This window comes from Lonchura striata, chromosome 34, assembly GCF_046129695.1.
Source record: "Lonchura striata isolate bLonStr1 chromosome 34, bLonStr1.mat, whole genome shotgun sequence".
Lineage (NCBI taxonomy): Eukaryota > Metazoa > Chordata > Aves > Passeriformes > Estrildidae > Lonchura > Lonchura striata.
The window spans coordinates 2,521,957-2,535,616 of NC_134636.1; the positions used below are offsets into that span (position 1 = coordinate 2,521,957).

The 13,660-nt window shown below is 54.4% G+C and overlaps 1 protein-coding gene and 1 long non-coding RNA gene across 3 annotated transcripts; both read right to left on the reverse strand.

Moving 5' to 3' along the window:
• Positions 1-7,224: 7,224 nt before the first annotated feature.
• On the reverse strand, positions 7,225-8,802 carry LOC144247845 (uncharacterized). 2 transcript variants are annotated; one of them, XR_013341334.1, is made up of 4 exons: positions 8,693-8,802; positions 8,251-8,409; positions 7,953-8,064; positions 7,225-7,514 (listed from the first exon to the last, which is right to left on the reverse strand). It is a non-coding gene; the product is annotated as an uncharacterized LOC144247845 (long non-coding RNA). The 2 variants fall into 2 exon arrangements; XR_013341333.1 differs by lacking the exon at positions 7,225-7,514 and having other exon boundaries at positions 7,878-8,064.
• A 1,013-nt stretch (positions 8,803-9,815) lies between these two features.
• Positions 9,816-12,745, reverse strand: LOC144247813 (serine/threonine-protein kinase pim-1-like). The gene is given in 6 exon segments (XM_077789469.1): positions 9,816-9,922; positions 10,179-10,358; positions 11,033-11,399; positions 11,604-11,654; positions 11,815-12,244; positions 12,558-12,745. Coding segments are annotated over 6 exon segments (1,323 nt in total).
• Positions 12,746-13,660: the final 915 nt, after the last annotated feature.

Here is a 13,660-nt window from a genome sequence, read left to right on the forward strand (position 1 = left end):
AAGCATGAGTTTCTCGTGATCTTTCTGAGGCCCCTGACCACAGTTTCTCATGATTATTCCTACAATTAAAAAGTAATTTTATTTAATTACTGAACAGTCATCATATCTAAAAATTTTATCATTTATCATGTACTAGCAACACAGGTGCAGTTCTAGCAAGGTGCAAGGCCTACATGTACCTAGGGTATTTTTTTTTTCAGGGCTTACTAAGCTTAATTTTCCTTTTAACCCTAAATCCCCATGATTTTAAAACCCTTTTACTATGACAACCATCAGCAGCACTTGGGGGTGGCACAATTCCAGTGGCACAAACAGTGCCTTGAGGCCACTTCACTCTGTTAGAAATGCCTAATGCAATGGTTGGCACTCGCAATGCAGAGATTAATATTATATGTATGTTAAGGAAAGTTTATTGACTTATAGTTGCGTTATTGTGATTTGTTGTTTAGATGTCCTCTGTTCTCCCCATAGTCCATCTTCCCCAGCCCGTACAGTTGCCAAGAGAGGGCCTCAGTAGTCCAGGCATGAGGAAAGGAGGGTGTGTCTACCTGTGGCTTTGCATAAAACATTTGAGAAAAGGGCGAGCTTGTTACTAGGAAGTGCAGCATGACAACACCTCACCTCCCATCAAGTGACAAGAAAGAAACCTCCACGGATGAACGGCAAAGAAGAGTCGACTGACACACCTTGGCAGGGGCCAGGGTTGCCTGAGGCAACCCCCCAGGGGTACAAAAATGGGAGCAGCCAATTTATAGGTAAGCTCATGGCTGCCGGGGTTGCCAACTCCCAGCATCGCACCGTCCTTTTTTCTTATTCAGTCCTTTGTTGTATTTTGTTAAAGTTTTTAGTAAACCTTTAAAATCCTTAAAAGTGAATGTCGCTTCTCACAACTCAGAGAGTAACATCCTCTGGGAAACCACCTAAGTTCTTTCCTGCAATGTGCTGAGGGCGGCATGGAGAGAAACATCCAGGGCAGGGAGGCTCCAGGGGAAATGCTCAGGACAGCCACAGACTGCACAGAGGGACATTAGAGTGGTGGGTCTGCAGGGAGAAGTCACAGCTGCCTCCCTTCTGAACCACCCTGAGGACCTGGACAGGGCTGTGCCATGCCCTGGGCACTGACCTGGAACTGAGGGATGTGGAAGAGGCTTTGGTGTCAGGAATGTTGAGAAGGCTGGGCAGTGTCACTGTGAGACCTCTCTCAAAGCCCCTGGAAAGGCCAGAGCCATCCCAGAGGGTCCTGGGCACTTGGGAAGGGCAGACATAGAACCAGTCTGCAAACAGGGCAGGGAGGGGATGGGGACAGTCACAGACTGGTCAGGCTCAGCAGGGAAGGGGATGTGGCAAATCCTCCTGCAGCCATTCCACGGACTGGCAGCACAAGGCAGGGACTGCAGAACCCACGTGGCAGGGAAAAGAAGGGGATGTTGTTTGCCCAGACTTGGCAGGGTCTGTGACATGGTCTGCTGGGTCTCCTCAAAGCCAGATTGGAGAGAGATGGGCTGAAGGAATGGAACGTGGCGTGAGTGGGAATTTGGCTGAACAATGAGGGTCAAATGTTGTCCATGGAACAGAGTCCTCCTGGCAGCCACACCCTGGTGACATCCCGCAGTGACCAGCCCTTGACTACAATGGAATATTCATATACTCCCTGTGTCATGGGACAAAATGCACTTCCAAGTCCTTTGTGGATGATGCCAAATTGCTGGAAACCCTTGCGCAGCTGCATCTGGTTAATGCTGCCTGCTAGAGAAAAGCTGAGCAGAACAACACTGGCGGGTTAAATGTGTGCAGCCATCAGGGGCCCAGCAAGCCTCTTTCTCCCTCTCTCTCTGTGATCTCCCAAACTTAAGGCAAAGGAGGCACCCAAGTTTTATAGATGCTCATGGCTGAAAGAAATTAAAAAACTCAGAGAGTCCACAAAGACCTATAAAGTTTTATTAATTCATTATGCATTTGGCATAGAAACAGGGATGTCAGTCCCTGAGCTATAAAAGGGCATGTCAGTAGGTTTTGTATAAAGACACAAGAGGAAAGGTGAAAAGGAAGAGAGACACAGACAGGAGAGACACAGAGATGTGAATCAGAGGGGCAGAGAGAAAGGAAATTAGAGAGAGAGGAGATCCTCAGTCCTGGTTCCAGCATTGATCCAGCCAATGGGATGTCCAGGGTGCTGGGGCACAAATGTGCCTGGGCTTGGTGGGAGGACCTCTTCACTGATCACTTTTCCCTGCCCTGGCAATAAGTGTCTCACTTTTGGTGCAAATGACTTATCACGTGCAGTTTGTTCTGCTGAACCTTTCTGGAAATGGCTCAGAGGCTTTGGGGGTATTTGGTGGTCTTGATCCCCCCACAGTCCATGCTCACTTCTCATACCTGCACTTGGGCCATGTCCTGCATATCCCAGGAGCCAGAGCAAGGATGTTTGTCCTGGAAAAGTTCTGCCTTTATCTGCATGGCCCCTTCTGCAGCCACAGCCTGTTCTTCCTCACAGTGTGTTATTGCCAAGAAGACTTGGCTGTTCTTACCAATCCTTGGTTGGTCCCACAGCCATCCAGTTTTCGATGTCTGGGACACACAAACCAGGTCCTGATCTTCTGGGCTTCTACACCCTCCTCAGCAAGGGCCTCAAAAAGCAAAGGCCACAGGTGGAAGCAAAGAAACAACAAATGAAATCAATCCCCTATTGCTGATTCCCATCAGCAGACAATGTCCAGCCACCTCCTGGCAGGACAGGATCAAGAACGTGTACTTTGTGTTTTGTGTGAGAAATGTCTTGGTAGAAAACATCCACAGCCCTCCCTGCCAGCCCTATCCCCTTCCTTTCCCTCAGTTTATTGCTGACCGTGACATTGCATGGAATGGGCGATCCCTTGGGTCAGTCCAGCCCAGCTGTCCCCTCCCTGTGCCCTCGGGAACACTTGCCCACCCCCACCCATTGGCTGGGGGGACTGCAGACATGGCCTGGGCATGGCAGGGGCAGGGCAGGGCTGGATATGGCAGGGCAGGGCCCGGGGGCAGCAAGATGGGAGTGTGCAGCCTGCAGGGACACAGCAGAGCTGTGGGACAGCGCAGGACAAGCTGTGCTGGACATGGCCAAGGGCCCTGGCAAGGCTGGCAGTGCCCAGGAGAAGCCAAGCCTTGGTGCCCTGGGGCCCAGCAGCGTCTTGCCACCAAGGGCTGTGAGGAGGAGACACCTTGTCCTGAGGCACTGGGGCCTCCTGGCACAGCCCCAGCCAGGCTGGGCACTGCCATCCCTTGTCCTGCCCTCAGCACCCCTCCATGTGCCAGTGCTCCCGGCAGAGCCCTGAGCAAGCGGGCAGGGACAGGATCTGCCTTCCCTGGGCTGGGGCTCAGGCCTTGGCCTTTCTGCTGCCTCCAGCCAGCCCAGGCTCTGCTCAGCAGCTGAGCTGCCCACACAGAGCCTTTGCCTCCCTGCACTCCTGGCCTGGGCAGCCTTGGGCAGCAATGGCCCTGGGCCCTCCTTCATGCTCCCAGGGACTGCAGCTTCTTCCAAGGACTTGGGCTTTGCCTTGGAGTCCCTGAGAGCTTTGTGCAACCATGGCCTCCAATTATCTGCTGGAATTGGTCCCTGGAGATTCTTTGTCAGTAACAACACTCAATGGGGCTCAATAATGCTTCAAGGCGCTGCAGTTCTTTTAAGGTACTTACCATTTTCCTTCCCACACTGAGTCTCTGAGAGGTTTGTGCCATCCTGGCCTCCAATTCTCTCCTCCAACGAGTCCATGAGGGGTCTGTGTTGTGGATGGACCTCAGGGGACCCATCCATGCTTTGAGACACTCTGGGTTTTCCCTTGGACTTTGACTCCTGGTTAGGTTGGTGCAATCTCCTCTCAGGCCCTGAGCTTCCAGGGCTCAGCTCTAAATGCACCACGGGGCTCACTGGGATCAAGCAAGTCCTGACAAACCATGGCTCTGCCCTGATTTCCCTCTGCTCTAGTGCAGTCCATTAGGAAGGTTTCCTACAATACTGATGGAAAACTATTTGCAAGAGCTTCCAAAAAATCCACATTCCTCTTTGAAGAGTATATTTTATGATTGTTCTATTTAGAACAGAGGTGGCTGCAGGATTTAGCGACTGATATTGGCCCAGGGACTCTCCTGAGGATGTCTGGCCTAGGCAGAGAAGCTGTGCCTTGAGGTCTGAGGCAGTGTGGACAACCTTGCTCCACATAGCCCAAGCCTGTCCTGTCTCTGCTCAGTCACCTGGGACCTGCTGTGCTTGGAGAAATGGCTGCACTCAGGCAAAGAGGGGTGTTCTTCTTTTACTTTTTGAAGCAATCTAAAATTCCTAAGCTTCCCCATTTAAAACAGACACACTCCTCGTGTGTGTGCAAGCCCTAGGTACCTCAAGGAGGTTCCCCTTCCCCAAGGCAGAGCCCTGCAAGGAATGCTGTAGTCACACAGGAAGTTCTGCAATGAACACAAATCCAGAGTTGGCTCAGGGCAGAATGAGAGCAACTCCTGAAGGACAAACCAGCTTTGCACTCCTTGCAGCTCAAAGCTCCCAGTGGGTCCTTGGGAGGTGTGTGAGTGATTCAGGAGTGAGGGAAGGGAAATGCAGAGAGCCCTGGAAGTGCTTCTGTGCAGACAGGCTGTGGGGAAGGGCACCGCACACCTGCCCTGGTCCGGCTGTGAGGGTGGATCATCATCCCAACCTGCACTGGCCATTGCAAGGGACTGCTGCCATGGACACTGCACCGAGCCCACTGCGCCAGCCCATTGCTCAGGGCTGCTGTCACTGCCCAGAGCCAGAGGGGAGCCCTTGCTGTGGGTTTGTGCCGTGGCCGCCTGCCCTGTGCCGCGCGGGCCGGTCAGGCGCCGCGGAACCAGCAGCAAACACCAGGGCCAGGGCCAAGGCCGGGTCAGGCAGACAGAAAGGGGCAGTGCTGGGCACTGTTTGCATGGCAGCCCTCACTGGGACACCACACCTGGGTCACCTGGCCTGGCAGGTGCCATGGAAACCCCTGGCAGGGACTGATGGCACAGACCCTGGCACTGAGACGCTGCTGGGCCGGGTGCTGAGCACAGGGCTGGGCACACAGAGATGCTTTTGCTCTTGCTCAGCTCCCACTGAGCCAAAGCCTGGCCTGCCCCTCCTCTGGCCACGCTGGAGAGGGGCTGGGGCTGTGGGAGAGCTTGGGAGGGGACACAGCCAGGACAGGTGGCCCCCACTGACCCCGGGGATACCCCAGACCATAGGGCATCACGCTCAGGGTATAAAGTGGGGGGAACAAGGAGGAAGGGGGGACATTTGGAGTGATGGCTTTTCTCTTCCCAGGTAACACTTAGGCTGGAGGGGGCCCTGTTTCACCAGTGGGCAGGGTCAGCACCAAAGACACAGACACCAACTGAAGGAATTGTGTCATTTATATCATGCACAGCTGCAAAGAATTACAAAAGGATAAGCTCAGCAAAGCACATCATCATTAGCAAAGCATTACAAAAAAGCTCAGCAATGCATCCAGTCATTGTTACCAGAGATTGCCTTGAGTGATTAAGGAAAGATCCATCACCAGTTAGCCTCAGGCTTTACCATCATCCACAGCCACACATCAGCTGGGGGAAGCCAAGGACTGGAGAGCCACTCCCAGACACTGGGAATTCCTGCAGGTGCCTCCACCTCTGCAGCCAATGAAGCTCCAACCCCAAAGCTGTGAGAGGACACAGCTTTTACAATGTTTAACAAACAAGCTGACATCACTGCTAGTGTGAGAACATCTGCTTTCATTCTCCTGACTGCTTTCTCCCAAAGCCTGGCCAGGGCTGAAGGAGGAACCAAGGGAGTTGACTTTGATCCTTCACCCCCAAACAAGGCCAGATGGGGCCTTGTCTGTTTCTAAATACAGAAAGATAAATCCATGTTTTATCAAGGAACACATACATTGATCATGTTGTTAATCATGCTTCTTAAATGAGTGGATACAAATACAACATTTGCTTGGAAGGTTCATCTAGAGGTGAGCTTTGCCTCAGGGCCTGTTCAGGCCTTGATCACAACCTGTTCAGGCCTTGGTACTTTGATTGGTCCTGAGACCTACAATCAACTACAACCTTCGTAACAATTCTTTCAGTAACACAGCTTAGATTTAGGTATTAGGCATAAAGGCATCTTCTCTTGTTCTACAATTAAGTGCAGTTTAAGTTCATTACTCAGAACTATTCACGTTCCTTTTAAAACATGCCTAAATTGTTGCTATTCTCTCTTATTTACCAAATGCCTCTCTTTTCTTGATACTGTCTCTTTTAAGGAAGGTCTCAATACTCCACTTCCCAGCACAAAGTGTCCCAGCAACTCACCAAGTGCACACACTGCAATGATGACAGGCCCTGCCATGAATGCATTTCACAGCAACCTCCAATTTGGCAGCCATGAAGGCAATCCCACCCGGAAGAATTTTCTTCGTTCTGCCACTCTTCTACTGCTCTTTCTGCCAAGGTGATTCCTGACTGTTGGCCTTCAAACCCATCACTGCTAGCAGTGCAACATCCCTGTCCCCTGATAGCCCAGGTTCCTCCTTGGCCAGCAAGAAGATAATCCAAGGCCATGCGGTTCTCTGAAGTCCACATTTGTGTTTGTTGGAGCTCATAGGATGTGCTATTGGACATTTTAACAGTACCATTTGCTACCTCTTCTAATAATCCATTCAGCTCATTCATGTCAACTCCACGGGACAGGGCAGTGCACATGGGGCGCAGGGTGAACCAGAATCTTTTGCTTTCTGAAACCCAAGGCACTCTTTGGGTGGAAAATGTTCTCTGGGCCCTAAGTCTTCTCTGTGCTTGTTGCTGAAGGAGCCTGAATGGTGGCCCTGCAGCTGGGAGTGGTGTGACACTGACACTGACCAGCTGCAGCACCCCAAGTTCTACTGACATTGGCAGTGATGCTAAAGCACAGAAATCTTCTGACACTGTAGCCTCTAGAACTATAACAGGGTTGGGTTTCTCCTGACGGGAAATCTGAGTGAATCCTGTCTCACTGATCATTGTATTCCTGTGTCCCACAGCAGAGTTTTCTGTAACTGTCCCTTCACTGACTCTGTTACAAGGCAGAGCCCATTGACAGAGTTCTGGCCACCCCACAGGGTGAGCCCTCCAAGGGAACCCCATTCCTCCCAGCTTCAGCTGAGAACATACCCAGCAATTAGTGACACTGAGTGCTTTGGCTACCTTGGTCTTTACATTTTCAAAACATTTTTGATGACTGATCCCTTGGAGAAACTCTGGAGGTGTTTTGGCAAACAAAGGTTCTGGCTGACTATCAAGGTACAAATTACAGACATCTGTAGTACTGTAGTGACACCGTTCTTCATTCTTTTAGCCCAATCTCATTCAAGTTAGGAACAATAATTCTGTTGTCCATGGAGCTGGCACCTTTTTAATTCCAGAATAATGCCCACAAGGTCCTTTAGTGTTCAGTTTTACCATGTTGTCTGTGGGTAACAAGGCTTGGTGGGGCCCTTTCCCCTTTGGCTGGAAGAGGGCCAGGACCTCTATTTGGAGAAAAAATAGGAAAAAGAAAAAAACAATTAGATGAATTGTAAAAGATACAAATAAAATCCAAGTGTTAGTGAAACAACTTCTGTAACTTTGCATTAAGAGGTTAATGATCTTTTTAAAAAGAGAACTATTTACATTGTAAAAAGAGAGTTATTTACATTGTAAATGTGTGATGGCATGGATCCATCTTACTGACCTCAGCAGCCTTTTTTAAAGTTTTTGGGGCTTGTTTCCAACATTGTTATTTTAAATTGTGGTCAAAGCAATAGGAAATTGATTGGGGCCCTTCCAACTCCAGACAGGACTGGGAATCTAAACTCTGTCAAACCCCAAATCCTTTAGAAGATGACCTTCCTTCTCACTCTGGGAATGAGCTGCACATTCCCTCTGAAATTGTCAGGGGTTTCTTACGGATGAAAAATCCCACTTACGGCCTTTTGCTCTGGTTTGGAAGTGGGAAGGGCAACTCTCCATCCATCAGCTCCAGACTGCACTGCCTCAGGAACACGGCTCACTTGCCAGCTTTGGCCACTCATGGCACTTCTAGAGGAGGAAGAGAGTGCAACTGCACAATTCCAGCCAAAAAGCAATGAAGAATGAATAGTGGAGATCCAGGCATTCCTGCGGAGATTCAGGGGTTCAGCTGGGACGGTGGAGAGTCTGGGTCCTTGCCAATTGAATGTGTGACCCCAGCTGCAATCTCCTGGCCTGCAGGAGAGTCTCACTCACCTGCCAAAGGAGAAAGCTCAGGCACTGTGCTCAAACGGGCTCGTCTGATGCAAAGCTGTCAGAGCAATGTGAGGGCAGAGCCAGCCCAGCTGTGCCCAGGGCAGAGCCCAGCAGAGGCCTGGCAGAGCCCAGAGCAGCCTCAGCACCCGCAGAGCCCGGCTGCAAGGAGAGAAACCAGAAACCACCCGTCAGCTGAAGGCTCCTGTCCCCTTGTCCCAGCTGCCCACAGAGCCCAGGCCATGCTGGCTGTGCCCAGAGCCGTGCCAGGAGCTGCCCATCACTGCTGCCTTTGGGAGCAGAGCAGGAGGGCAGGACATTCCCAGCCTGCAGCCAGCCACAGCACACCCAGCCCTCAGCAGCTGCCCAGAGCAGGAGACTCCTTGTGCTTGTTGCCATCTCCCAAAAGCTCTGATCCCACCATGCCAAGCAGGCCGGGACTCACCTCTCGCCATCCTCCGCTGGGAGAAAAGCTGGTCCCAAATGATGTCCTCAGCCTTCTCCAAGGGCACGGCCCATCCACGCTGCAGCTGCTCCCAAGCACTTCCCAATCCCAACTGGACCTTACAATGAACGCTTCCTCGAGAAAAACAAACAACAAATTGTTGAAAAGTGATTAGAGACAAGGGGAAGCAAGAAAAAAACTCTTATCTCTGTCAGGGGTCTGAGGAAGGCCCAACCCCCACATGCTAGGGAAAATCCCACCCATGGGGGAGAGAAGCCCACACTTTCTTTCTTCCCTCCTGCACTGCCTCCCAAAATAACAGTGATCCCAAAGTAAACAAGGGATGTGGAGCAGCCCAAGCCATTCCTTGCCTGCAAAGCAAAGCAGCCCCTGCACAGGTTCTGGAGTCCCACCTCTGCTCCCACCATGGGGGTTTGTTTGTGTCGGGCTGGCTGCCCCAGCCCCAGCCTCAGCCCAGTCCATGCTGGGTGGTGGGGGCTGTTAGCAGGGCCAGGAGCAAACTCCCATTTTGTATCCACCACAACCCATGCCCCCAGCCCTGCCAAAAACCAGCTGGGCAGCCGACTGAAGTTGCTTCTGCCCCAGCACAGGGGGAACCTTTTGTTCCCAGCCAGTCTGAGCAATGCCCAAATCTGGGAGCATTTCCCCGGCTGTGGACTCATCTGCAAATCCGCTGTGGAGCCTGGCTTTGGAGAAGGTGCCAAAAGTTCATCATCTTCAGCTGCCAGTGTCCAAGTTGAGGAAGAGGTTGTCATCCTTGATGTTGTCCTTGCTGTCTCCAGCAGCCCCACCTGGTACAGCTTCTCCAGGGGCTCCTTCTCCTTCCCTGGGGGTCAAGACCAGGCTGTCAGGGCTCTGCCCAGGGCCCCAGCTGTCAGGCAACTGGGACAAGCAAAACCACCTTGGATGGCAGCCACCAGTGCTGGGCAGAGCTGCTCAGCTCCAGCACAAGGGCTGCGTGTTCCCACCAAACAACCCCAGTGCATTGATACAGGCAGGGAAAAAAGTCTGGGTTTCCTTGCTTCTGATTGCCAGGGCATGTGTGGAGCTGTAACTTACCAGGGCCCTGCAGCAAAGTGTGCATGAGGCTCTCTCCCTTCATCTATGACAGGTGACTATCCTGTATCCAAGGTTCACAGAACAGGTCTTCTAAGGAAGGTCTGTCCAAGAAGTGCATGGATAAACACCACCTGATAAGTTCTTGGCACGCTGGGCAGAAAAAACAGAAACCACCAGTCAGCTAGAGAAGGCTCCTGTCTGCTTTGCCCCACTCTTCCCATGCCCAGGCCATGCTGCTTCTGTGCTCCCAGCTGGGCTTAACTTTCCCATCAATTCCCTGTTGTGGAGGAGAGCAGGAGAGCAGGACATGTGCCACCTCCTCAGCGGCTGCCAGAGCGAGATGCTCACGAGCCCGCTGCTGTCTCCCAGAACTGGTATTCCCCCGTGGCCAGAGATGAGGATCCACCTGGAGAGAGCCGCTGTGGCAGCGAGAGCTGATGGTCCCAGCTGATCTTCCGGCCCCTCCTGAAAGGGTGCTGCCCACAGACCATCTGGTGCAGCAGGATGCCCAGGGACCAGATCGTTGCTGCCTCGCCATGGTACCAACCCAAGCGGGTCCATTCTGGGGGGCTGTATTACAGTGTTCCTGTGGAATACAAATGGAGTTCATCAGGGGGATGCTGCTGCTTCCAGAGCTTGGCCCCAGCATCCCTGGGCGTGCATGGGCTGCCCCAGTGACACACGAGGTGACTGCTGCACTCTCGCCAGCACCTGGGATTGTGTACAAACTCAGGGCTGGACAAGAAGCCACTGGTTTTGGAAGAGGGCAGCAGAAGCCCCAGCAAGGCCTGACCATGACATGTAAAGCAAAAACCCACTCAGGGGTGGGGGAAAAAACAGGTCCTTATCCTCCCTGCCTGCAGTGCCCCAAAGATATTATGAAGGCAATATTTTATGTTTTCATAAAATATTATGGAAACAAGGTGAGTGGAGCAGTCCAAGCCCTTCCTCTCACCTGCACACCAAACTGGCTGGTGCACTGGTCCTGGCCCCCTCCTCTGCTACCCCCACCCACGGGTGCTTTTGTCAGTCTGGCTGCTGCTGCTCCAACCCCAGCCCCAGGCAGAGTGCTGGGTGAAGGCTGCCAGCAGGGCTGGAAGATGCCTCCCCACCCAGCCCCACTCAAAAGCAGCTCAGGTAAAGACTCAGTACTCTGACTGGCAGCAAAAGGGATAATCCCCACTGCCACACCCAGCTTGGCCTGTGAGATGTTGGGCCATGAGATGGTGGGACCAGGAGCACACCCCTGCCCGGGCTCACCTGCAAAGTCAGTGTAGGCTGTGTCCTGCAGGTAGGTGCCACAGCCAAAGTCGATCAATTTTGCCTGGCCAGTGGCCAGGTCAACCAGGATGTTCTCTGGTTTTATATCACGGTGCAGGACCCCGCGGCTGGTGCAGTGCCGCACGGCCTCCAGCACCTGGCGGAACAGCTCCCGTGCCACCTCTTCAGACAGGAACCTCCGTGCCCGAATGAAATGCAGGAGGTCCTGAGACCGCTCCGGCCGCTCCAGCACCATCACGATGCTGTTGGGGAGCTCAAACCACTCCAGCAGCTGGACCACACCAGGGAAGCCGGTGGACACCTTGTCCAGCAGGACGATCTCCAGGGGTGCGCTGGTGCCGTCGGGCTGCGGGAGGACCACGGTGCCACCAGTGGGACTGATGTCGTGCCAGGGCAGGGGAACCCCTCAGCCAGCCCGGGATGCTCTGCGCCCTGCGCTGGCCCCACGCCCGCTCCCCATCGAGGCGTCCTGGTGGCTTCCCCCATGCCGGGCCTCGCCTCATCCCCGCCCGGCACGGCCCAGCTGTTCCCGCTGGCCCCGCTCACTCACCAGCTCGCCCCAGCGCCGGACGCGGTTCCGTGGCACCCTTTTGATGGCCACCTGCAAGCCAAAGGCAGCAGCGGGCTGAGCTGGCCGCCCGCCCTGCCGAGCCCCATCCTCCTGCTTCCTTCGCCTCCGCCTCCTCCTTCCTTCTCCTTCTCTTCCTTCCCTATCCTCCTCCTCCTCCTCCTCCATGCCCGCCGCCGGCCCCGCCGCTCACCGGGGCGCCGTCCGAGAGCCGCGTGGCTGCGAACACTCTGCCGAAGCCGCCGCGCCCCAGCAGCGAACCCACTCGGTACCGCTCCTGCAGGGCCTCCTGCGCCTTCCCTGCGGGCGGGACGCGGCTGTCAGCGCTCGGCCCGGGGCCAGGAGCGGCCCCCGAGCGCCCCCCGAGCGCCTCGGGCCGGCCATCCCCAGGCCTTCGGTCTCGGCAACGGGACACGGGAGGCTCGGGGCCGGCGGCCGCGCTGCCGAGCGGCGGAGCTCGGGCCGGGGAAGCCGCAGCGGGGGCGGCGGGAGCGGCCGTGCCGCGTGTGTCCTCCGCGGGGCCCGGGAGGCGCCGGCGCCGGGGCCGGACCCTGCGGCGGGGCCGGGGCCGGGCTCGGGCCAGGCGGAGCCAAAGGGCGGCGATGCCGGCCCAGCCCCAGGCACTGATGCCCGCCCGGCAGCGCCACCGCCAGCACGGCCAGAGCCGGGCGGAGGCGAGACCGCGGCGGGGCGGGCGGGGCCGGGGACGGGGCAGCCCCGCCCGGGGCCGGGGGCGGGCCGGGGGCATGGCCCGGCCCGGCATGGGGAGAAGGAGGCGGGGAGAGGAGAGGGACACCGGGGAAGGACACCGAGGGGAAGGTGTCCGACAGCGGGAGAGGGAGAAGAGAAAGAGAAAGAAGAGAAAAACTGCTTTTGCTGCCGCTGCTGCCGCCGCTGCTGCCGCCGCCGCCGCTGCTGCCTCTGCAACTGAAGCACCGAGGCCGTTTGTCCGCGTGTCCGTTCCCCGCTCGCCCCACGAGCCCCACGGCCGAGCCCCGCGCGCCCCGGGGACAGCCCCTTCGTCTGTCCAGACACGGGAACTTTGCAGTGTGGAGCCCAGATCCAGAGTCCTGACTCCTGCACACTGGCAGAGGAATCCCCTCTGCTGTGTCGCTGCTGTGCATTGTCCTTGCCGAGGCTCAAACACCCTTGGGGCACATTCCCTTGCTGTAGGATTCCTACCTGACCCAAGCACTGCACTGATGTCTCCAGCGTTGCTTTCCAGTAAAAACAGGGGAAGGCAAACTGCGTGTAGCTCATGGTATTTTACATTGCTAAGTGACCCATCTTAGAGGTGAGATCCATTTGGAATTCATGGCATGGAGAAGTCGTGCAACATGGAAAAGGAGAGCATAGAAATAAAGAGGAAAACATCTTAGATACTTTCTTTCATTTTCATTGCACTTCTGCAAAGCTGTTCCACTTCTCCAGGAATCTTCTCCTGTCTGCTCTTGACAAGAACCTCTCATGGAGAACCAGGTCGAGCTTCTGTCCCAAGATTTGCCACCTGCTGCAGCTTCTCTTGGCTTTCCACACTGCACTGTGTATGCAGCACAACTTTTGCAGCAAAGCAGGCCAAGTGTTTGGAGAACTTGACATGTCCTTTCTTTTCCTGGGGGGCTGGGGAGTTGTGCCACTGGTGAAGTGGCACAATTGTGACTGTTTAGGGCAAATTTTGTGAGGAAACCTCCAAAAGGAGTCCGTCTACAAATCAAGTTCAAGCGGCCCTTCTCCCTACTAATTCAGGAGAAGACTTCCCTGGAGAAAAGTGGAAAAAACCAGTTTATTTAACAAGTATAGTATTCACAAGCATGAATAATATGAAATAAACCCCCTCAGAGTTCTGAAGAGGTGGCAATTCAGAAAGTCCTTTTTGTGGGTTGTAGTTGGATCACTCGGTCTCTTCTCAGTCCCTCTGGCACTGGAATGCAGGGTCCCAGACCTCGGTGGGCCACAGGTCTGAGCTGCCAGTGTTTTTCTGGGTTTTCAGTCCAGAGCAGGTTTAAACAGTTCGAAGAAAAAGGAAATCTGTGATGGTT